Source organism: Copidosoma floridanum, unplaced genomic scaffold (genome assembly GCF_036245765.1).
Source record: "Copidosoma floridanum isolate Cflo_tuat_1 unplaced genomic scaffold, Cflo_Japanese_pri ptg000019l, whole genome shotgun sequence".
In the NCBI taxonomy this organism is placed as follows: Eukaryota; Metazoa; Arthropoda; class Insecta; order Hymenoptera; family Encyrtidae; genus Copidosoma; species Copidosoma floridanum.
Window position 1 is genome coordinate 4,795,783 of NW_028321896.1, and position 24,220 is coordinate 4,820,002.

Genomic DNA, 24,220 nt, shown 5'->3' on the forward strand with positions numbered 1-24,220 from the left:
CATGACTGTACATATGTTTAATTTAACTGGTTAACGATTTTAGTCAATCCTTTCTCATAAAGCTTTTAAACAAAATGCTCATTCTATTGAATTGTTAGTTTGCTTTTCTGGATAATTAACAGCATCAACGATATAAAAAAACTAAAAGAAGAATCACATCGTAATAGTTATTGAGTGAAATGGTCCTACATGTTGTAAAAGACGTGTCATATCGCCAATATGATACTAAAAAATTGGAATTCGCATTGTCTTAAATTTTAAATCTACAGCGAAAGCAAAAATTCAAATCAATGGAGAGAAAGAGAATAAATTTTGGAATTAAATTATTTTTAAGAGAATAAACAAATACATAGCACGGTGGCGCCATCTGACGAATGAGTTTTATACCAATACCCTCATGAGTAACATATCCCCTCTATAGTTGACAGCTCATCGGCTTTTGGGCGGTCTGCACTTGAGCCAATCACGGAGTTGGACTAAAGAGAAAGTGGCCTGTCCAGCCCTGCGATTGGCTGATCGTTTGCTCATTCGTTCTACCATGAGCGCCATTGGTCGTAGCGTGCGGTGACGGCGGTTGACGGCGGCGAGTATTGATGCGTCAAGTAGGGGTAGGTGTAAGTAGCAGTGCCTATAAATACGCGATCAGAGCACGTGTTAAAGCAGTAGATCTTTGAATTCCAAAGTATACCTCAGCTCCAGCTGTGCCTTGCAAGCAAAGCATTGTTTGAGACATATATATCCGTTGAGCCGTTCCGACTGTTTTGGCGGTAAGCCTCTCGAGAGAGTGCCTGTCATCGTTCATCGCAGTGCAAACGCAAACTCTGTCGTTGTCAAAAAAAAGAATAAGTACGTAAACGGTATACTTACTTCTATGTCGTTTTCTTGTATTTCGATTAACTTTTACCGAGGCATGGATACTATAATTAATGTGGCACTTTGTTTATTCAAGTATGTCGTACAGTTACTTAATTATTTATTTTGTTTTCGTTCTCCACAGTGCCGTCGAAAAAAAAAGTGACCAATACCTCTAACAAGCGCAAATCTCCGGATTCGCAAGCCAACGTAGCCATGCCTGTGAAAAAGGCTAAAACCTCCGGAAAGAAGCCTGAAGTATCCCAAAATAATGGTATGTAATTTTTCCAAGCATATTGCAGGAACTTTCTGTGGTTTGCATGAGCAGCAAGGTAAACGCAGTCTTTCGTGTTTCCACACAGCTTTGTATAGTTCAATTGATTAACGAATTACAAGAACCTAGTGTTCCCTAGATAAACGATATATTACATTTTTCAGGGCCACTAAAGATAAAAGTGACCAACAAGCGCAAATCTCCAGATTCGCAAGCCAACGTAGCCATGCCTGTGAAAAAGGCTAAAACCTCCGGAAAGAAGCCTGAAGTATCCCAAAATAATGGTATGTAATTTTTCCAAGCATATTGCAAGAACTTTCTGTGGTTTGCATGAGCAGCAAGGTAAATGCAGTCTTTCGTGTTTCCACACAGCTTTCTATAGTTCAATTGATTAACGACTTACAAGAACCTAGTGTTCCCTAGATAATGATATATTAAATTTTTCAGGGCCACTGAAGATAAAAGTGACCAACAAGCGCAAATCTCCAGATTCGCAAGACAACGTGGCCATGCCTGTGAAACGGGCTAAAACCTCAAGAAAGAAGCCTGAGGTATTCCAGAATGATGGTACGTAATTGTTTGTTTTGCAAAATTCCAGGCACATTGCAGGAACTTTTTGTGGTTTGCATAATGAAACGTGGATGCAGTCTTTCTTGTTTCCACATTGATGACATTTAATGATCTAGTGTTCCCCGATTAATAATAAGTAACAACTTTCAGATCCTAAAGTTAAAGAGCTTCTCCGTCAAGTGACCACAAGTGGTATCATTCTTACCTGCGGTCAAGGAGACACAGGCCAACTTGGCTTGGGTGACGACATCCTGGAAAAAACACGGTTTGCTCAAGTGCCACACTTCCTGAATATGGTTTCCATAGCAGGAAGTGGTATGCACAACGTTTGCCTCACGGATGAGGGAAAAGTAGTCACGTTCGGCTGCAACGATGAGGGAGCCCTCGGTAGAGACACAACCGAGGGCAGTGAAGCTACTCCTGGACTCGTGGATTTACCTGGACGTGCGATTCAGGTGACGGCAGGAGACTCGCACAGTGCCGCGTTAATGGAGGACGGAAGAGTTTTCGTTTGGGGATCCTTTCGGGTGAGTAATCAATTTCCCAAATCATAGTTATAATCCATACAATTTCCATTAAATTCATACATAATAACAGATGGTACAATTAGTTGTATGTTGTTTACTAAAATTGAAACAATTTTTAGGATTCACATGGAACACTTGGACTATTGACGAAAAACAAAGAAAGTGCTCCAGTACAAATTTTATCCAATAAAAAGTTCATTAAAATTGCTTCTGGATCCGACCACTTAGTTTTACTGGATAATACCAGAAAAGTTTTAACCTGTGGTTGCGGTGAGCAGGGCCAACTTGGACGGTTACCTGAACGAAAAACCGATAGACACAGTGGTCGAGGTGGTAACAAATTGCTGACACCTGATCAAGTTTATTTCAAAATAAATAAAAAAGTAGAAATTGAAAACATATGGGCCGGTAGCTATGCTACCTTTGCCAAGGATGCGAATACGGATAATCTGTATGTATTTGGCCTAAATAACTACGGTCAAATTGGTACGTTAAGTATTGTATGAGTTTTTAATATTTAATTTCAATCTTATTTTAATTTTTAATTTTGTATTCAATTGCAGGTCTCAAAAATTGCGACAAGTCCTTCCACCCTAAAGTGTCAGATACGTTTAGTGGACGTAAATGGGTTCAAATTAGCTCGGGACAGCATCACACTATTGCTTTAGACGATAAAGGGCAAGTGTACGTTTTGGGAAGGAAAGAGTATGGAAGACTAGGTCTTGGCATTATGAGTGAAGATGCCACAGAACTTGTACTCGTACCCAAACTAAGTAATACCAAATGCATAGATGTTGCAGCTGGTACTGCTCAGTCTTTTGCTGTAACAGAAAACGGTAAATAAGTACTACAACCTCTCGACTAATCACACTATATAAAGTAAAAATTTATCTATAAGCTCGAAAATTTTGTTACAGGAAAACTATACGCCTGGGGAATGGGCTCTGAAGGCCAGCTTGGTACTGGAGAAGAAGACGATATTTTAGAACCCAGATTAATTGAATCCAAATATGTGAAAGAAGTTGAGGTTCTTCGAGTTTCTGGCGGAGGACAGCATACTATTATTCTTGCAAAGAAAAGCATCGAATAATTATTTGTATATTTCAAAACTAGGATCAAGACATACATTTTAGTTAGTTTTTTCTTTCAATGAATTCTAGATTACTTAAATATTTAGTTATTATGGAAATACGTAATTAGTGGTATCAAAACCAAATGTCAATTTGAACATCTTAGTGTGTTGTTGCTTTGATACACGTTGGTGTGATTATTATTTTTAAAAAATTTAGTGACTTGGAAATTTACAGTGAATAATCATATTTATCGTAACAATAATGTGAGGTGCTAAAGTTACTACTGATTCGAGGCGTACGATTCTTACTTATTATTTATGGTCAACTACGGACTTGTGTAACAACTACTGCATGCCCAAATCTTTGAATAAGTTGTCTGCACGATTAGTACCATGATAGTATACATATGTAATTAATTGTATAAATGTATAAAGATTTTAATGAACTTGTTACAATATTTTGAATTGTAAGATTTTTACAACAGTTATCATTTTGTTTGTTACTACTAGCAACATCGTATCTTAAGTGCAGAAGCTAGATATTATCTGACTATTTTGTCGGTATCTTTTTTTGATGTATTTACGCGGTTATTTGTGCCCTTACATAAATGAATGAAAATTTGTACTTTGGTTAAAGTACGGTATTATATTTTTAGCATTTTGTGACTCTTTAAAGGATGTTGAGACGTTAATGTTAATCTGTGCCTTGCGATGTGAAAATATCCATCTCTTGTAAAATAGTATTTTTAATAAAATTTTTTTGTATTATTTTACTATAAAGCTATTGTTTCATTTCTCGTATTGATGTTGGAGCCACATTTTTTTAAAGATACTCCGCTAACTTATTAAAAACTGATTAAAAATGTTTCTTATTCATTGTCAATATGTTTATTACTATATCGAGCAATGATTTTTTTAAAACCGTGTAAGTTTGATTACAAAGAAATTATAGCCATGTATCATTGACTGAAGATCCATTTTAAATCAATGATAATAATATATTATTTTAAAGTCCTGAAAAAGAAATACACGGTAATATTCTGCAAAAAAATAAAATCCTCTTTTGAAAGTCACAAAATTATTTTTACAGCCTTTATTATTTTGTTACTTTTCAAATGAAGTGTATTATAAAAAATTTTTATCCTAATAATTAATACGCACCTTGCGAGCAAAAACTCAATATAGTAAAAATGAAAGGAAAATGAGGTCGTCGATAGTAAATAATAGAATAATAATGTATCAAGAAGAAAAAAGAAAGATAAACAATCAATCAAACATTTGTTTTTTTGTGGATCGATTTTTTTTTATTTACAAGAGTAAAATATTATGTACAAGACGTTGCATCCAATTGTGTCTTTTTAAGGTAGATTTTTTTTTTTTTCTGCCACAGGTTGCTGATACACAATTTTCCAAAGTATTATGTTTTCATAACATGGATGACTGTGCAACTCACGAAAGTAGTAATTTCAATACTATCCAAACAGATATACCTTATCTCTTTTATTTTGAAACTCGTCGATCGGAAATTTCACCAACTACCTGCAATTAGTTAATTGTACTTGGAAACTGTCGTTCTTATCAAGCCGATTTGATAAAAACAGTATTTTCCCCGTGTAACGCGTGTCATGGATGACTGTGCAACTCACGAAAGTAGAAATTTCAAAACTATCCAAACAGATATACCTTATCTCTTTTATTTTGAAACTCGTCGATCGGAAATTTCACCAACTACCTGCAATTAGTTAATTGTACTTGGAAACTATCGTTCTTATCAAGTAGTTACCAGAAGAATTCTAAATTGGGCTCCTTTCAGAAACTTAACTTTCCTCCGAAGAAACATCCATTTTTTCCACTATATACGTTTAACGTTCAATACTATTTTGCAATTAAAATTTGCTTGCGTGTATTCTCCATTTAGATCGATAATTTCTATTAGCGCTAGAGTATATATTTTGAATTCATATCGGAATATTGCAACCAACATGACTGTACATATGTTTAATTTAACTGGTTAACGATTTTAGTCAATCCTTTCTCATAAAGCTTACAAACAAAATGCTCATTCTATTGAATTGTTAGTCTGCTTTTCTGGATAATTAACAGCATCAACGATATAAAAAAACTAAATGAAGAATTACATCGTAATAGTTATTGAGTGAAATGGTCCTACATGTTGTAAAAGACGTGTCATATCGCCAATATGATACTAAAAAATTGGAATTCGCATTGTCTTAAAACTTAAATTTACAGCAGAAGCAAAAATTCAAATTAATGGAGAGAAAGAGAATAAAGATAGATAGTATCTTTATTGGCATGAAATATATCTGTTATTATCTGTTATTTTGAAACTCGTCGATCGGAAATTTCACCAACTACCTGCAATTAGTTAATTGTACTTGGAAACTTTCGTTCTTATCAAGCCGACTTGATAAAAACAGTATTTTCCCCGTGTAACGCGTGTCATGGATGACTGTGCAACTCACGAAAGTAGAAATTTCAAAACTATCCAAACAGATATACCTTATCTCTTTTATTTTGAAACTCGTCGACCAGAAATTTCACCAACTACCTGCAATTAGTTAATTGTACTTGGAAACTATCGTTCTTATCAAGTAGTTACCAGAAGAATTCTAAATTGGGCTCCTTTCAGAAACTTAAATTTCCTCCGAAGAAACATCCATTTTTTCCACTATATACGTTTAACGTTCAATACTATTTTGCAATTAAAATTTGCTTGCGTGTATTCTCCATTTAGATCGATAATTTCTATTAGCGCTAGAGTATACATTTTGAATTCATATCGGAATATTGCAACCAACATGACTGTACATATGTTTAATTTAACTGGTTAACGATTTTAGTCAATCCTTTCTCATAAAGCTTTTAAACAAAATGCTCATTCTATTGAATTGTTAGTTTGCTTTTCTGGATAATTAACAGCATCAACGATATAAAAAAACTAAATGAAGAATCACATCGTAATAGTTATTGAGTGAAATGGTCCTACATGTTGTAAAAGACGTGTCATATCGCCAATATGATACTAAAAAATTGGAATTCGCATTGTCTTAAATTTTAAATCTACAGCGAAAGCAAAAATTCAAATCAATGGAGAGAAAGAGAATAAATTTTGGAATTATATTATTTTTAAGAGAATAAACAAATACATAGCACGGTGGCGCCATCTGACGAATGAGTTTTATACCAATACCCTCATGAGTAACATATCCCCTCTATAGTTGACAGCTCATCGGCTTTTGGGCGGTCTGCACTTGAGCCAATCACGGAGTTGGACTAAAGAGAAAGTGGCCTGTCCAGCCCTGCGATTGGCTGATCGTTTGCTCATTCGTTCTACCATGAGCGCCATTGGTCGTAGCGTGCGGTGACGGCGGTTGACGGCGGCGAGTATTGATGCGTCAAGTAGGGGTAGGTGTAAGTAGCAGTGCCTATAAATACGCGATCAGAGCACGTGTTAAAGCAGTAGATCTTTGAATTCCAAAGTATACCTCAGCTCCAGCTGTGCCTTGCAAGCAAAGCATTGTTTGAGACATATATATCCGTTGAGCCGTTCCGACTGTTTTGGCGGTAAGCCTCTCGAGAGAGTGCCTGTCATCGTTCATCGCAGTGCAAACGCAAACTCTGTCGTTGTCAAAAAAAAGAATAAGTACGTAAACGGTATACTTACTTCTATGTCGTTTTCTTGTATTTCGATTAACTTTTACCGAGGCATGGATACTATAATTCATGTGGCACTTTGTTTATTCAAGTATGTCGTACAGTTACTTAATTATTTATTTTGTTTTCGTTCTCCACAGTGCCGTCGAAAAAAAAAGTGACCAATACCTCTAACAAGCGCAAATCTCCGGATTCGCAAGCCAACGTAGCCATGCCTGTGAAAAAGGCTAAAACCTCCGGAAAGAAGCCTGAAGTATCCCAAAATAATGGTATGTAATTTTTCCAAGCATATTGCAGGAACTTTCTGTGGTTTGCATGAGCAGCAAGGTAAACGCAGTCTTTCGTGTTTCCACACAGCTTTGTATAGTTCAATTGATTAACGAATTACAAGAACCTAGTGTTCCCTAGATAAACGATATATTACATTTTTCAGGGCCACTAAAGATAAAAGTGACCAACAAGCGCAAATCTCCAGATTCGCAAGCCAACGTAGCCATGCCTGTGAAAAAGGCTAAAACCTCCGGAAAGAAGCCTGAAGTATCCCAAAATAATGGTATGTAATTTTTCCAAGCATATTGCAGGAACTTTCTGTGGTTTGCATGAGCAGCAAGGTAAATGCAGTCTTTCGTGTTTCCACACAGCTTTCTATAGTTCAATTGATTAACGACTTACAAGAACCTAGTGTTCCCTAGATAATGATATATTAAATTTTTCAGGGCCACTGAAGATAAAAGTGACCAACAAGCGCAAATCTCCAGATTCGCAAGACAACGTGGCCATGCCTGTGAAACGGGCTAAAACCTCAAGAAAGAAGCCTGAGGTATTCCAGAATGATGGTACGTAATTGTTTGTTTTGCAAAATTCCAGGCACATTGCAGGAACTTTTTGTGGTTTGCATAATGAAACGTGGATGCAGTCTTTCTTGTTTCCACATTGATGACATTTAATGATCTAGTGTTCCCCGATTAATAATAAGTAACAACTTTCAGATCCTAAAGTTAAAGAGCTTCTCCGTCAAGTGACCACAAGTGGTATCATTCTTACCTGCGGTCAAGGAGACACAGGCCAACTTGGCTTGGGTGACGACATCCTGGAAAAAACACGGTTTGCTCAAGTGCCACACTTCCTGAATATGGTTTCCATAGCAGGAAGTGGTATGCACAACGTTTGCCTCACGGATGAGGGAAAAGTAGTCACGTTCGGCTGCAACGATGAGGGAGCCCTCGGTAGAGACACAACCGAGGGCAGTGAAGCTACTCCTGGACTCGTGGATTTACCTGGACGTGCGATTCAGGTGACGGCAGGAGACTCGCACAGTGCCGCGTTAATGGAGGACGGAAGAGTTTTCGTTTGGGGATCCTTTCGGGTGAGTAATCAATTTCCCAAATCATAGTTATAATCCATACAATTTCCATTAAATTCATACATAATAACAGATGGTACAATTAGTTGTATGTTGTTTACTAAAATTGAAACAATTTTTAGGATTCACATGGAACACTTGGACTATTGACGAAAAACAAAGAAAGTGCTCCAGTACAAATTTTATCCAATAAAAAGTTCATTAAAATTGCTTCTGGATCCGACCACTTAGTTTTACTGGATAATACCAGAAAAGTTTTAACCTGTGGTTGCGGTGAGCAGGGCCAACTTGGACGGTTACCTGAACGAAAAACCGATAGACACAGTGGTCGAGGTGGTAACAAATTGCTGACACCTGATCAAGTTTATTTCAAAATAAATAAAAAAGTAGAAATTGAAAACATATGGGCCGGTAGCTATGCTACCTTTGCCAAGGATGCGAATACGGATAATCTGTATGTATTTGGCCTAAATAACTACGGTCAAATTGGTACGTTAAGTATTGTATGAGTTTTTAATATTTAATTTCAATCTTATTTTAATTTTTAATTTTGTATTCAATTGCAGGTCTCAAAAATTGCGACAAGTCCTTCCACCCTAAAGTGTCAGATACGTTTAGTGGACGTAAATGGGTTCAAATTAGCTCGGGACAGCATCACACTATTGCTTTAGACGATAAAGGGCAAGTGTACGTTTTGGGAAGGAAAGAGTATGGAAGACTAGGTCTTGGCATTATGAGTGAAGATGCCACAGAACTTGTACTCGTACCCAAACTAAGTAATACCAAATGCATAGATGTTGCAGCTGGTACTGCTCAGTCTTTTGCTGTAACAGAAAACGGTAAATAAGTACTACAACCTCTCGACTAATCACACTATATAAAGTAAAAATTTATCTATAAGCTCGAAAATTTTGTTACAGGAAAACTATACGCCTGGGGAATGGGCTCTGAAGGCCAGCTTGGTACTGGAGAAGAAGACGATATTTTAGAACCCAGATTAATTGAATCCAAATATGTGAAAGAAGTTGAGGTTCTTCGAGTTTCTGGCGGAGGACAGCATACTATTATTCTTGCAAAGAAAAGCATCGAATAATTATTTGTATATTTCAAAACTAGGATCAAGACATACATTTTAGTTAGTTTTTTCTTTCAATGAATTCTAGATTACTTAAATATTTAGTTATTATGGAAATACGTAATTAGTGGTATCAAAACCAAATGTCAATTTGAACATCTTAGTGTGTTGTTGCTTTGATACACGTTGGTGTGATTATTATTTTTAAAAAATTTAGTGACTTGGAAATTTACAGTGAATAATCATATTTATCGTAACAATAATGTGAGGTGCTAAAGTTACTACTGATTCGAGGCGTACGATTCTTACTTATTATTTATGGTCAACTACGGACTTGTGTAACAACTACTGCATGCCCAAATCTTTGAATAAGTTGTCTGCACGATTAGTACCATGATAGTATACATATGTAATTAATTGTATAAATGTATAAAGATTTTAATGAACTTGTTACAATATTTTGAATTGTAAGATTTTTACAACAGTTATCATTTTGTTTGTTACTACTAGCAACATCGTATCTTAAGTGCAGAAGCTAGATATTATCTGACTATTTTGTCGGTATCTTTTTTTGATGTATTTACGCGGTTATTTGTGCCCTTACATAAATGAATGAAAATTTGTACTTTGGTTAAAGTACGGTATTATATTTTAAGCATTTTGTGACTCTTTAAAGGATGTTGAGACGTTAATGTTAATCTGTGCCTTGCGATGTGAAAATATCCATCTCTTGTAAAATAGTATTTTTAATAAAATTTTTTTGTATTATTTTACTATAAAGCTATTGTTTCATTTCTCGTATTGATGTTGGAGCCACATTTTTTTAAAGATACTCCGCTAACTTATTAAAAACTGATTAAAAATGTTTCTTATTCATTGTCAATATGTTTATTACTATATCGAGCAATGATTTTTTTAAAACCGTGTAAGTTTGATTACAAAGAAATTATAGCCATGTATCATTGACTGAAGATCCATTTTAAATCAATGATAATAATATATTATTTTAAAGTCCTGAAAAAGAAATACACGGTAATATTCTGCAAAAAAATAAAATCCTCTTTTGAAAGTCACAAAATTATTTTTACAGCCTTTATTATTTTGTTACTTTTCAAATGAAGTGTATTATAAAAAATTTTTATCCTAATAATTAATACGCACCTTGCGAGCAAAAACTCAATATAGTAAAAATGAAAGGAAAATGAGGTCGTCGATAGTAAATAATAGAATAATAATGTATCAAGAAGAAAAAAGAAAGATAAACAATCAATCAAACATTTGTTTTTTTGTGGATCGATTTTTTTTTATTTACAAGAGTAAAATATTATGTACAAGACGTTGCATCCAATTGTGTCTTTTTAAGGTAGATTTTTTTTTTTTTCTGCCACAGGTTGCTGATACACAATTTTCCAAAGTATTATGTTTTCATAACATGGATGACTGTGCAACTCACGAAAGTAGTAATTTCAATACTATCCAAACAGATATACCTTATCTCTTTTATTTTGAAACTCGTCGATCGGAAATTTCACCAACTACCTGCAATTAGTTAATTGTACTTGGAAACTGTCGTTCTTATCAAGCCGATTTGATAAAAACAGTATTTTCCCCGTGTAACGCGTGTCATGGATGACTGTGCAACTCACGAAAGTAGAAATTTCAAAACTATCCAAACAGATATACCTTATCTCTTTTATTTTGAAACTCGTCGATCGGAAATTTCACCAACTACCTGCAATTAGTTAATTGTACTTGGAAACTATCGTTCTTATCAAGTAGTTACCAGAAGAATTCTAAATTGGGCTCCTTTCAGAAACTTAACTTTCCTCCGAAGAAACATCCATTTTTTCCACTATATACGTTTAACGTTCAATACTATTTTGCAATTAAAATTTGCTTGCGTGTATTCTCCATTTAGATCGATAATTTCTATTAGCGCTAGAGTATACATTTTGAATTCATATCGGAATATTGCAACCAACATGACTGTACATATGTTTAATTTAACTGGTTAACGATTTTAGTCAATCCTTTCTCATAAAGCTTACAAACAAAATGCTCATTCTATTGAATTGTTAGTCTGCTTTTCTGGATAATTAACAGCATCAACGATATAAAAAAACTAAATGAAGAATTACATCGTAATAGTTATTGAGTGAAATGGTCCTACATGTTGTAAAAGACGTGTCATATCGCCAATATGATACTAAAAAATTGGAATTCGCATTGTCTTAAAACTTAAACCTACAGCAGAAGCAAAAATTCAAATTAATGGAGAGAAAGAGAATAAAGATAGATAGTATCTTTATTGGCATGAAATATATCTGTTATTATCTGTTATTTTGAAACTCGTCGATCGGAAATTTCACCAACTACCTGCAATTAGTTAATTGTACTTGGAAACTATCGTTCTTATCAAGTAGTTACCAGAAGAATTCTAAATTGGGCTCCTTTCAGAAACTTAAATTTCCTCCGAAGAAACATCCATTTTTTCCACTATATACGTTTAACGTTCAATACTATTTTGCAATTAAAATTTGCTTGCGTGTATTCTCCATTTAGATCGATAATTTCTATTAGCGCTAGAGTATACATTTTGAATTCATATCGGAATATTGCAACCAACATGACTGTACATATGTTTAATTTAACTGGTTAACGATTTTAGTCAATCCTTTCTCATAAAGCTTTTAAACAAAATGCTCATTCTATTGAATTGTTAGTCTGCTTTTCTGGATAATTAACAGCATCAACGATATAAAAAAACTAAATGAAGAATTACATCGTAATAGTTATTGAGTGAAATGGTCCTACATGTTGTAAAAGACGTGTCATATCGCCAATATGATACTAAAAAATTGGAATTCGCATTGTCTTAAAACTTAAATTTACAGCAGAAGCAAAAATTCAAATTAATGGAGAGAAAGAGAATAAAGATAGATAGTATCTTTATTGGCATGAAATATATCTGTTATTATCTGTTATTTTGAAACTCGTCGATCGGAAATTTCACCAACTACCTGCAATTAGTTAATTGTACTTGGAAACTATCGTTCTTATCAAGTAGTTACCAGAAGAATTCTAAATTGGGCTCCTTTCAGAAACTTAAATTTCCTCCGAAGAAACATCCATTTTTTCCACTATATACGTTTAACGTTCAATACTATTTTGCAATTAAAATTTGCTTGCGTGTATTCTCCATTTAGATCGATAATTTCTATTAGCGCTAGAGTATACATTTTGAATTCATATCGGAATATTGCAACCAACATGACTGTACATATGTTTAATTTAACTGGTTAACGATTTTAGTCAATCCTTTCTCATAAAGCTTTTAAACAAAATGCTCATTCTATTGAATTGTTAGTCTGCTTTTCTGGATAATTAACAGCATCAACGATATAAAAAAACTAAATGAAGAATTACATCGTAATAGTTATTGAGTGAAATGGTCCTACATGTTGTAAAAGACGTGTCATATCGCCAATATGATACTAAAAAATTGGAATTCGCATTGTCTTAAAACTTAAATTTACAGCAGAAGCAAAAATTCAAATTAATGGAGAGAAAGAGAATAAAGATAGATAGTATCTTTATTGGCATGAAATATATCTGTTATTATCTGTTATTTTGAAACTCGTCGATCGGAAATTTCACCAACTACCTGCAATTAGTTAATTGTACTTGGAAACTTTCGTTCTTATCAAGCCGACTTGATAAAAACAGTATTTTCCCCGTGTAACGCGTGTCATGGATGACTGTGCAACTCACGAAAGTAGAAATTTCAAAACTATCCAAACAGATATACCTTATCTCTTTTATTTTGAAACTCGTCGACCGGAAATTTCACCAACTACCTGCAATTAGTTAATTGTACTTGGAAACTATCGTTCTTATCAAGTAGTTACCAGAAGAATTCTAAATTGGGCTCCTTTCAGAAACTTAAATTTCCTCCGAAGAAACATCCATTTTTTCCACTATATACGTTTAACGTTCAATACTATTTTGCAATTAAAATTTGCTTGCGTGTATTCTCCATTTAGATCGATAATTTCTATTAGCGCTAGAGTATACATTTTGAATTCATATCGGAATATTGCAACCAACATGACTGTACATATGTTTAATTTAACTGGTTAACGATTTTAGTCAATCCTTTCTCATAAAGCTTTTAAACAAAATGCTCATTCTATTGAATTGTTAGTTTGCTTTTCTGGATAATTAACAGCATCAACGATATAAAAAAACTAAATGAAGAATCACATCGTAATAGTTATTGAGTGAAATGGTCCTACATGTTGTAAAAGACGTGTCATATCGCCAATATGATACTAAAAAATTGGAATTCGCATTGTCTTAAATTTTAAATCTACAGCGAAAGCAAAAATTCAAATCAATGGAGAGAAAGAGAATAAATTTTGGAATTAAATTATTTTTAAGAGAATAAACAAATACATAGCACGGTGGCGCCATCTGACGAATGAGTTTTATACCAATACCCTCATGAGTAACATATCCCCTCTATAGTTGACAGCTCATCGGCTTTTGGGCGGTCTGCACTTGAGCCAATCACGGAGTTGGACTAAAGAGAAAGTGGCCTGTCCAGCCCTGCGATTGGCTGATCGTTTGCTCATTCGTTCTACCATGAGCGCCATTGGTCGTAGCGTGCGGTGACGGCGGTTGACGGCGGCGAGTATTGATGCGTCAAGTAGGGGTAGGTGTAAGTAGCAGTGCCTATAAATACGCGATCAGAGCACGTGTTAAAGCAGTAGATCTTTGAATTCCAAAGTATACCTCAGCTCCAGCTGTGCCTTGCAAGCAAAGCATTGTTTGAGACATATATATCCGTTGAGCCGTTCCGACTGTTTTGGCGGTAAGCCTCTCGAGAGAGTGCCTGTCATCGTTCATCGCAGTGCAAACGCAAACTCTGTCGTTGTCAAAAAAAAGAATAAGTACGTAAACGGTATACTTACTTCTATGTCGTTTTCTTGTATTTCGATTAACTTTTACCGAGGCATGGATACTATAATTCATGTGGCACTTTGTTTATTCAAGTATGTCGTACAGTTACTTAATTATTTATTTTGTTTTCGTTCTCCACAGTGCCGTCGAAAAAAAAAGTGACCAATACCTCTAACAAGCGCAAATCTCCGGATTCGCAAGCCAACGTAGCCATGCCTGTGAAAAAGGCTAAAACCTCCGGAAAGAAGCCTGAAGTATCCCAAAATAATGGTATGTAATTTTTCCAAGCATATTGCAGGAACTTTCTGTGGTTTGCATGAGCAGCAAGGTAAACGCAGTCTTTCGTGTTTCCACACAGCTTTGTATAGTTCAATTGATTAACGAATTACAAGAACCTAGTGTTCCCTAGATAAACGATATATTACATTTTTCAGGGCCACTAAAGATAAAAGTGACCAACAAGCGCAAATCTCCAGATTCGCAAGCCAACGTAGCCATGCCTGTGAAAAAGGCTAAAACCTCCGGAAAGAAGCCTGAAGTATCCCAAAATAATGGTATGTAATTTTTCCAAGCATATTGCAGGAACTTTCTGTGGTTTGCATGAGCAGCAAGGTAAATGCAGTCTTTCGTGTTTCCACACAGCTTTCTATAGTTCAATTGATTAACGACTTACAAGAACCTAGTGTTCCCTAGATAATGATATATTAAATTTTTCAGGGCCACTGAAGATAAAAGTGACCAACAAGCGCAAATCTCCAGATTCGCAAGACAACGTGGCCATGCCTGTGAAACGGGCTAAAACCTCAAGAAAGAAGCCTGAGGTATTCCAGAATGATGGTACGTAATTGTTTGTTTTGCAAAATTCCAGGCACATTGCAGGAACTTTTTGTGGTTTGCATAATGAAACGTGGATGCAGTCTTTCTTGTTTCCACATTGATGACATTTAATGATCTAGTGTTCCCCGATTAATAATAAGTAACAACTTTCAGATCCTAAAGTTAAAGAGCTTCTCCGTCAAGTGACCACAAGTGGTATCATTCTTACCTGCGGTCAAGGAGACACAGGCCAACTTGGCTTGGGTGACGACATCCTGGAAAAAACACGGTTTGCTCAAGTGCCACACTTCCTGAATATGGTTTCCATAGCAGGAAGTGGTATGCACAACGTTTGCCTCACGGATGAGGGAAAAGTAGTCACGTTCGGCTGCAACGATGAGGGAGCCCTCGGTAGAGACACAACCGAGGGCAGTGAAGCTACTCCTGGACTCGTGGATTTACCTGGACGTGCGATTCAGGTGACGGCAGGAGACTCGCACAGTGCCGCGTTAATGGAGGACGGAAGAGTTTTCGTTTGGGGATCCTTTCGGGTGAGTAATCAATTTCCCAAATCATAGTTATAATCCATACAATTTCCATTAAATTCATACATAATAACAGATGGTACAATTAGTTGTATGTTGTTTACTAAAATTGAAACAATTTTTAGGATTCACATGGAACACTTGGACTATTGACGAAAAACAAAGAAAGTGCTCCAGTACAAATTTTATCCAATAAAAAGTTCATTAAAATTGCTTCTGGATCCGACCACTTAGTTTTACTGGATAATACCAGAAAAGTTTTAACCTGTGGTTGCGGTGAGCAGGGCCAACTTGGACGGTTACCTGAACGAAAAACCGATAGACACAGTGGTCGAGGTGGTAACAAATTGCTGACACCTGATCAAGTTTATTTCAAAATAAATAAAAAAGTAGAAATTGAAAACATATGGGCCGGTAGCTATGCTACCTTTGCCAAGGATGCGAATACGGATAATCTGTATGTATTTGGCCTAAATAACTACGGTCAAATTGGTACGTTAAGTATTGTATGAGTTTTTAATATTTAATTTCAATCTTATTTTAATTTTTAATTTTGTATTCAATTGCAGGTCTCAAAAATTGCGACAAGTCCTTCCACCCTAAAGTGTCAGATACGTTTAGTGGACGTAAATGGGTTCAAATTAGCTCGGGACAGCATCACACTATTGCTTTAGACGATAAAGGGCAAGTGTACGTTTTGGGAAGGAAAGAGTATGGAAGACTAGGTCTTGGCATTATGAGTGAAGATGCCACAGAACTTGTACTCGTACCCAAACTAAGTAATACCAAATGCATAGATGTTGCAGCTGGTACTGCTCAGTCTTTTGCTGTAACAGAAAACGGTAAATAAGTACTACAACCTCTCGACTAATCACACTATATAAAGTAAAAATTTATCTATAAGCTCGAAAATTTTGTTACAGGAAAACTATACGCCTGGGGAATGGGCTCTGAAGGCCAGCTTGGTACTGGAGAAGAAGACGATATTTTAGAACCCAGATTAATTGAATCCAAATATGTGAAAGAAGTTGAGGTTCTTCGAGTTTCTGGCGGAGGACAGCATACTATTATTCTTGCAAAGAAAAGCATCGAATAATTATTTGTATATTTCAAAACTAGGATCAAGACATACATTTTAGTTAGTTTTTTCTTTCAATGAATTCTAGATTACTTAAATATTTAGTTATTATGGAAATACGTAATTAGTGGTATCAAAACCAAATGTCAATTTGAACATCTTAGTGTGTTGTTGCTTTGATACACGTTGGTGTGATTATTATTTTTAAAAAATTTAGTGACTTGGAAATTTACAGTGAATAATCATATTTATCGTAACAATAATGTGAGGTGCTAAAGTTACTACTGATTCGAGGCGTACGATTCTTACTTATTATTTATGGTCAACTACGGACTTGTGTAACAACTACTGCATGCCCAAATCTTTGAATAAGTTGTCTGCACGATTAGTACCATGATAGTATACATATGTAATTAATTGTATAAATGTATAAAGATTTTAATGAACTTGTTACAATATTTTGAATTGTAAGATTTTTACAACAGTTATCATTTTGTTTGTTACTACTAGCAACATCGTATCTTAAGTGCAGAAGCTAGATATTATCTGACTATTTTGTCGGTATCTTTTTTTGATGTATTTACGCGGTTATTTGTGCCCTTACATAAATGAATGAAAATTTGTACTTTGGTTAAAGTACGGTATTATATTTTTAGCATTTTGTGACTCTTTAAAGGATGTTGAGACGTTAATGTTAATCTGTGCCTTGCGATGTGAAAATATCCATCTCTTGTAAAATAGTATTTTTAATAAAATTTTTTTGTATTATTTTACTATAAAGCTATTGTTTCATTTCTCGTATTGATGTTGGAGCCACATTTTTTTAAAGATACTCCGCTAACTTATTAAAAACTGATTAAAAATGTTTCTTATTCATTGTCAATATGTTTATTACTATATCGAGCAATGATTTTTTTAAAACCGTGTAAGTTTGATTACAAAGAAATTATAGCCATGTATCATTGACTGAAGATCCATTTTAAATCAATGATAATAATATATTATTTTAAAGTCCTGAAAAAGAAATACACGGTAATATTCTGCAAAAAAATAAAATCCTCTTTTGAAAGTCACAAAATTATTTTTACAGCCTTTATTATTTTGTTACTTTTCAAATAAAGTGTATTATAAAAAATTTTTATCCTAATAATTAATACGCACCTTGCGAGCAAAAACTCAATATAGTAAAAATGAAAGGAAAATGAGGTCGTCGATAGTAAATAATAGAATAATAATGTATCAAGAAGAAAAAAGAAAGATAAACAATCAATCAAACATTTGTTTTTTTGTGGATCGATTTTTTTTTATTTACAAGAGTAAAATATTATGTACAAGACGTTGCATCCAATTGTGTCTTTTTAAGGTAGATTTTTTTTTTTTTCTGCCACAGGTTGCTGATACACAATTTTCCAAAGTATTATGTTTTCATAACATGGATGACTGTGCAACTCACGAAAGTAGTAATTTCAATACTATCCAAACAGATATACCTTATCTCTTTTATTTTGAAACTCGTCGATCGGAAATTTCACCAACTACCTGCAATTAGTTAATTGTACTTGGAAACTGTCGTTCTTATCAAGCCGATTTGATAAAAACAGTATTTTCCCCGTGTAACGCGTGTCATGGATGACTGTGCAACTCACGAAAGTAGAAATTTCAAAACTATCCAAACAGATATACCTTATCTCTTTTATTTTGAAACTCGTCGATCGGAAATTTCACCAACTACCTGCAATTAGTTAATTGTACTTGGAAACTATCGTTCTTATCAAGTAGTTACCAGAAGAATTCTAAATTGGGCTCCTTTCAGAAACTTAACTTTCCTCCGAAGAAACATCCATTTTTTCCACTATATACGTTTAACGTTCAATACTATTTTGCAATTAAAATTTGCTTGCGTGTATTCTCCATTTAGATCGATAATTTCTATTAGCGCTAGAGTATATATTTTGAATTCATATCGGAATATTGCAACCAACATGACTGTACATATGTTTAATTTAACTGGTTAACGATTTTAGTCAATCCTTTCTCATAAAGCTTACAAACAAAATGCTCATTCTATTGAATTGTTAGTCTGCTTTTCTGGATAATTAACAGCATCAACGATATAAAAAAACTAAATGAAGAATTACATCGTAATAGTTATTGAGTGAAATGGTCCTACATGTTGTAAAAGACGTGTCATATCGCCAATATGATACTAAAAAATTGGAATTCGCATTGTCTTAAAACTTAAATTTACAGCAGAAGCAAAAATTCAAATTAATGGAGAGAAAGAGAATAAAGATAGATAGTATCTTTATTGGCATGAAATATATCTGTTATTATCTGTTATTTTGAAACTCGTCGATCGGAAATTTCACCAACTACCTGCAATTAGTTAATTGTACTTGGAAACTATCGTTCTTATCAAGTAGTTACCAGAAGAATTCTAAATTGGGCTCCTTTCAGAAACTTAAATTTCCTCCGAAGAAACATCCATTTTTTCCACTATATACGTTTAACGTTCAATACTATTTTGCAATTAAAATTTGCTTGCGTGTATTCTCCATTTAGATCGATAATTTCTATTAGCGCTAGAGTATACATTTTGAATTCATATCGGAATATTGCAACCAACATGACTGTACATATGTTTAATTTAACTGGTTAACGATTTTAGTCAATCCTTTCTCATAAAGCTTTTAAACAAAATGCTCATTCTATTGAATTGTTAGTCTGCTTTTCTGGATAATTAACAGCATCAACGATATAAAAAAACTAAATGAAGAATTACATCGTAATAGTTATTGAGTGAAATGGTCCTACATGTTGTAAAAGACGTGTCATATCGCCAATATGATACTAAAAAATTGGAATTCGCATTGTCTTAAAACTTAAATTTACAGCAGAAGCAAAAATTCAAATTAATGGAGAGAAAGAGAATAAAGATAGATAGTATCTTTATTGGCATGAAATATATCTGTTATTATCTGTTATTTTGAAACTCGTCGATCGGAAATTTCACCAACTACCTGCAATTAGTTAATTGTACTTGGAAACTATCGTTCTTATCAAGTAGTTACCAGAAGAATTCTAAATTGGGCTCCTTTCAGAAACTTAAATTTCCTCCGAAGAAACATCCATTTTTTCCACTATATACGTTTAACGTTCAATACTATTTTGCAATTAAAATTTGCTTGCGTGTATTCTCCATTTAGATCGATAATTTCTATTAGCGCTAGAGTATACATTTTGAATTCATATCGGAATATTGCAACCAACATGACTGTACATATGTTTAATTTAACTGGTTAACGATTTTAGTCAATCCTTTCTCATAAAGCTTTTAAACAAAATGCTCATTCTATTGAATTGTTAGTTTGCTTTTCTGGATAATTAACAGCATCAACGATATAAAAAAACTAAATGAAGAATCACATCGTAATAGTTATTGAGTGAAATGGTCCTACATGTTGTAAAAGACGTGTCATATCGCCAATATGATACTAAAAAATTGGAATTCGCATTGTCTTAAATTTTAAATCTACAGCGAAAGCAAAAATTTAAATCAATGGAGAGAAAGAGAATAAATTTTGGAATTAAATTATTTTTAAGAGAATAAACAAATACATAGCACGGTGGCGCCATCTGACGAATGAGTTTTATACCAATACCCTCATGAGTAACATATCCCCTCTATAGTTGACAGCTCATCGGCTTTTGGGCGGTCTGCACTTGAGCCAATCACGGAGTTGGACTAAAGAGAAAGTGGCCTGTCCAGCCCTGCGATTGGCTGATCGTTTGCTCATTCGTTCTACCATGAGCGCCATTGGTCGTAGCGTGCGGTGACGGCGGTTGACGGCGGCGAGTATTGATGTGTCAAGTAGGGGTAGGTGTAAGTAGCAGTGCCTATAAATACGCGATCAGAGCACGTGTTAAAGCAGTAGATCTTTGAATTCCAAAGTATACCTCAGCTCCAGCTGTGCCTTGCAAGCAAAGCATTGTTTGAGACATATATATCCGTTGAGCCGTTCCGACTGTTTTGGCGGTAAGCCTCTCGAGAGAGTGCCTGTCATCGTTCATCGCAGTGCAAACGCAAACTCTGTCGTTGTCAAAAAAAAGAATAAGTACGTAAACGGTATACTTACTTCTATGTCGTTTTCTTGTATTTCGATTAACTTTTACCGAGGCATGGATACTATAATTCATGTGGCACTTTGTTTATTCAAGTATGTCGTACAGTTACTTAATTATTTATTTTGTTTTCGTTCTCCACAGTGCCGTCGAAAAAAAAAGTGACCAATACCTCTAACAAGCGCAAATCTCCGGATTCGCAAGCCAACGTAGCCATGCCTGTGAAAAAGGCTAAAACCTCCGGAAAGAAGCCTGAAGTATCCCAAAATAATGGTATGTAATTTTTCCAAGCATATTGCAGGAACTTTCTGTGGTTTGCATGAGCAGCAAGGTAAACGCAGTCTTTCGTGTTTCCACACAGCTTTGTATAGTTCAATTGATTAACGAATTACAAGAACCTAGTGTTCCCTAGATAAACGATATATTACATTTTTCAGGGCCACTAAAGATAAAAGTGACCAACAAGCGCAAATCTCCAGATTCGCAAGCCAACGTAGCCATGCCTGTGAAAAAGGCTAAAACCTCCGGAAAGAAGCCTGAAGTATCCCAAAATAATGGTATGTAATTTTTCCAAGCATATTGCAAGAACTTTCTGTGGTTTGCATGAGCAGCAAGGTAAATGCAGTCTTTCGTGTTTCCACACAGCTTTCTATAGTTCAATTGATTAACGACTTACAAGAACCTAGTGTTCCCTAGATAATGATATATTAAATTTTTCAGGGCCACTGAAGATAAAAGTGACCAACAAGCGCAAATCTCCAGATTCGCAAGACAACGTGGCCATGCCTGTGAAACGGGCTAAAACCTCAAGAAAGAAGCCTGAGGTATTCCAGAATGATGGTACGTAATTGTTTGTTTTGCAAAATTCCAGGCACATTGCAGGAACTTTTTGTGGTTTGCATAATGAAACGTGGATGCAGTCTTTCTTGTTTCCACATTGATGACATTTAATGATCTAGTGTTCCCCGATTAATAATAAGTAACAACTTTCAGATCCTAAAGTTAAAGAGCTTCTCCGTCAAGTGACCACAAGTGGTATCATTCTTACCTGCGGTCAAGGAGACACAGGCCAACTTGGCTTGGGTGACGACATCCTGGAAAAAACACGGTTTGCTCAAGTGCCACACTTCCTGAATATGGTTTCCATAGCAGGAAGTGGTATGCACAACGTTTGCCTCACGGATGAGGGAAAAGTAGTCACGTTCGGCTGCAACGATGAGGGAGCCCTCGGTAGAGACACAACCGAGGGCAGTGAAGCTACTCCTGGACTCGTGGATTTACCTGGACGTGCGATTCAGGTGACGGCAGGAGACTCGCACAGTGCCGCGTTAATGGAGGACGGAAGAGTTTTCGTTTGGGGATCCTTTCGGGTGAGTAATCAATTTCCCAAATCATAGTTATAATCCATACAATTTCCATTAAATTCATACATAATAACAGATGGTACAATTAGTTGTATGTTGTTTACTAAAATTGAAACAATTTTTAGGATTCACATGGAACACTTGGACTATTGACGAAAAACAAAGAAAGTGCTCCAGTACAAATTTTATCCAATAAAAAGTTCATTAAAATTGCTTCTGGATCCGACCACTTAGTTTTACTGGATAATACCAGAAAAGTTTTAACCTGTGGTTGCGGTGAGCAGGGCCAACTTGGACGGTTACCTGAACGAAAAACCGATAGACACAGTGGTCGAGGTGGTAACAAATTGCTGACACCTGATCAAGTTTATTTCAAAATAAATAAAAAAGTAGAAATTGAAAACATATGGGCCGGTAGCTATGCTACCTTTGCCAAGGATGCGAATACGGATAATCTGTATGTATTTGGCCTAAATAACTACGGTCAAATTGGTACGTTAAGTATTGTATGAGTTTTTAATATTTAATTTCAATCTTATTTTAATTTTTAATTTTGTATTCAATTGCAGGTCTCAAAAATTGCGACAAGTCCTTCCACCCTAAAGTGTCAGATACGTTTAGTGGACGTAAATGGGTTCAAATTAGCTCGGGACAGCATCACACTATTGCTTTAGACGATAAAGGGCAAGTGTACGTTTTGGGAAGGAAAGAGTATGGAAGACTAGGTCTTGGCATTATGAGTGAAGATGCCACAGAACTTGTACTCGTACCCAAACTAAGTAATACCAAATGCATAGATGTTGCAGCTGGTACTGCTCAGTCTTTTGCTGTAACAGAAAACGGTAAATAAGTACTACAACCTCTCGACTAATCACACTATATAAAGTAAAAATTTATCTATAAGCTCGAAAATTTTGTTACAGGAAAACTATACGCCTGGGGAATGGGCTCTGAAGGCCAGCTTGGTACTGGAGAAGAAGACGATATTTTAGAACCCAGATTAATTGAATCCAAATATGTGAAAGAAGTTGAGGTTCTTCGAGTTTCTGGCGGAGGACAGCATACTATTATTCTTGCAAAGAAAAGCATCGAATAATTATTTGTATATTTCAAAACTAGGATCAAGACATACATTTTAGTTAGTTTTTTCTTTCAATGAATTCTAGATTACTTAAATATTTAGTTATTATGGAAATACGTAATTAGTGGTATCAAAACCAAATGTCAATTTGAACATCTTAGTGTGTTGTTGCTTTGATACACGTTGGTGTGATTATTATTTTTAAAAAATTTAGTGACTTGGAAATTTACAGTGAATAATCATATTTATCGTAACAATAATGTGAGGTGCTAAAGTTACTACTGATTCGAGGCGTACGATTCTTACTTATTATTTATGGTCAACTACGGACTTGTGTAACAACTACTGCATGCCCAAATCTTTGAATAAGTTGTCTGCACGATTAGTACCATGATAGTATACATATGTAATTAATTGTATAAATGTATAAAGATTTTAATGAACTTGTTACAATATTTTGAATTGTAAGATTTTTACAACAGTTATCATTTTGTTTGTTACTACTAGCAACATCGTATCTTAAGTGCAGAAGCTAGATATTATCTGACTATTTTGTCGGTATCTTTTTTTGATGTATTTACGCGGTTATTTGTGCCCTTACATAAATGAATGAAAATTTGTACTTTGGTTAAAGTACGGTATTATATTTTTAGCATTTTGTGACTCTTTAAAGGATGTTGGGACGTTAATGTTAATCTGTGCCTTGCGATGTGAAAATATCCATCTCTTGTAAAATAGTATTTTTAATAAAATTTTTTTGTATTATTTTACTATAAAGCTATTGTTTCATTTCTCGTATTGATGTTGGAGCCACATTTTTTTAAAGATACTCCGCTAACTTATT

At 34.9% G+C, this 24,220-nt stretch overlaps 4 protein-coding genes across 4 annotated transcripts; all 4 read left to right on the plus strand.

The window, feature by feature from the left end:
- The first annotated feature begins 626 nt into the window (after positions 1-626).
- LOC149374505 (regulator of chromosome condensation-like) lies at positions 627-4,070 on the plus strand. Its single transcript, XM_089592726.1, has 8 exons — positions 627-846; positions 998-1,126; positions 1,291-1,410; positions 1,574-1,693; positions 1,847-2,223; positions 2,343-2,709; positions 2,787-3,059; positions 3,141-4,070. Coding segments are annotated over exons 1-8 (1,560 nt in total). The 5' UTR covers positions 627-845; the 3' UTR covers positions 3,314-4,070.
- Positions 4,071-6,739: 2,669 nt separating this feature from the next.
- LOC149374506 (regulator of chromosome condensation-like) lies at positions 6,740-10,013 on the plus strand. The gene is made up of 8 exons (XM_089592756.1): positions 6,740-6,959; positions 7,111-7,239; positions 7,404-7,523; positions 7,687-7,806; positions 7,960-8,336; positions 8,456-8,822; positions 8,900-9,172; positions 9,254-10,013. Coding segments are annotated over exons 1-8 (1,560 nt in total). The 5' UTR covers positions 6,740-6,958; the 3' UTR covers positions 9,427-10,013.
- Positions 10,014-14,140: 4,127 nt separating this feature from the next.
- Positions 14,141-17,584, plus strand: LOC149374507 (regulator of chromosome condensation-like). The gene is made up of 8 exons (XM_089592721.1): positions 14,141-14,360; positions 14,512-14,640; positions 14,805-14,924; positions 15,088-15,207; positions 15,361-15,737; positions 15,857-16,223; positions 16,301-16,573; positions 16,655-17,584. Coding segments are annotated over exons 1-8 (1,560 nt in total). The 5' UTR covers positions 14,141-14,359; the 3' UTR covers positions 16,828-17,584.
- A 3,131-nt stretch (positions 17,585-20,715) lies between these two features.
- On the plus strand, positions 20,716-24,054 carry LOC149374508 (regulator of chromosome condensation-like). The gene is made up of 8 exons (XM_089592742.1): positions 20,716-20,924; positions 21,076-21,204; positions 21,369-21,488; positions 21,652-21,771; positions 21,925-22,301; positions 22,421-22,787; positions 22,865-23,137; positions 23,219-24,054. Coding segments are annotated over exons 1-8 (1,560 nt in total). The 5' UTR covers positions 20,716-20,923; the 3' UTR covers positions 23,392-24,054.
- Positions 24,055-24,220: the final 166 nt, after the last annotated feature.

What these genes read in the sequence shown, in the direction of transcription:
- LOC149374505 (XM_089592726.1), top strand. An exon ending in TCGTTTGGGGATCCTTTCGG is followed by an intron (nt 2,224 to 2,342) that starts GTGAGTAATCAA and finishes AACAATTTTTAG; the next exon opens with GATTCACATGGAACACTTGG. An exon ending in AAATAACTACGGTCAAATTG is followed by an intron (nt 2,710 to 2,786) that starts GTACGTTAAGTA and finishes ATTCAATTGCAG; the next exon opens with GTCTCAAAAATTGCGACAAG.
- LOC149374506 (XM_089592756.1), top strand. An exon ending in TGAAGTATCCCAAAATAATG is followed by an intron (nt 7,524 to 7,686) that starts GTATGTAATTTT and finishes TAAATTTTTCAG; the next exon opens with GGCCACTGAAGATAAAAGTG. An exon ending in TGAGGTATTCCAGAATGATG is followed by an intron (nt 7,807 to 7,959) that starts GTACGTAATTGT and finishes AACAACTTTCAG; the next exon opens with ATCCTAAAGTTAAAGAGCTT.
- LOC149374507 (XM_089592721.1), top strand. An exon ending in TGAGGTATTCCAGAATGATG is followed by an intron (nt 15,208 to 15,360) that starts GTACGTAATTGT and finishes AACAACTTTCAG; the next exon opens with ATCCTAAAGTTAAAGAGCTT. An exon ending in AAATAACTACGGTCAAATTG is followed by an intron (nt 16,224 to 16,300) that starts GTACGTTAAGTA and finishes ATTCAATTGCAG; the next exon opens with GTCTCAAAAATTGCGACAAG.
- LOC149374508 (XM_089592742.1), top strand. An exon ending in TGAAGTATCCCAAAATAATG is followed by an intron (nt 21,489 to 21,651) that starts GTATGTAATTTT and finishes TAAATTTTTCAG; the next exon opens with GGCCACTGAAGATAAAAGTG. An exon ending in TCGTTTGGGGATCCTTTCGG is followed by an intron (nt 22,302 to 22,420) that starts GTGAGTAATCAA and finishes AACAATTTTTAG; the next exon opens with GATTCACATGGAACACTTGG.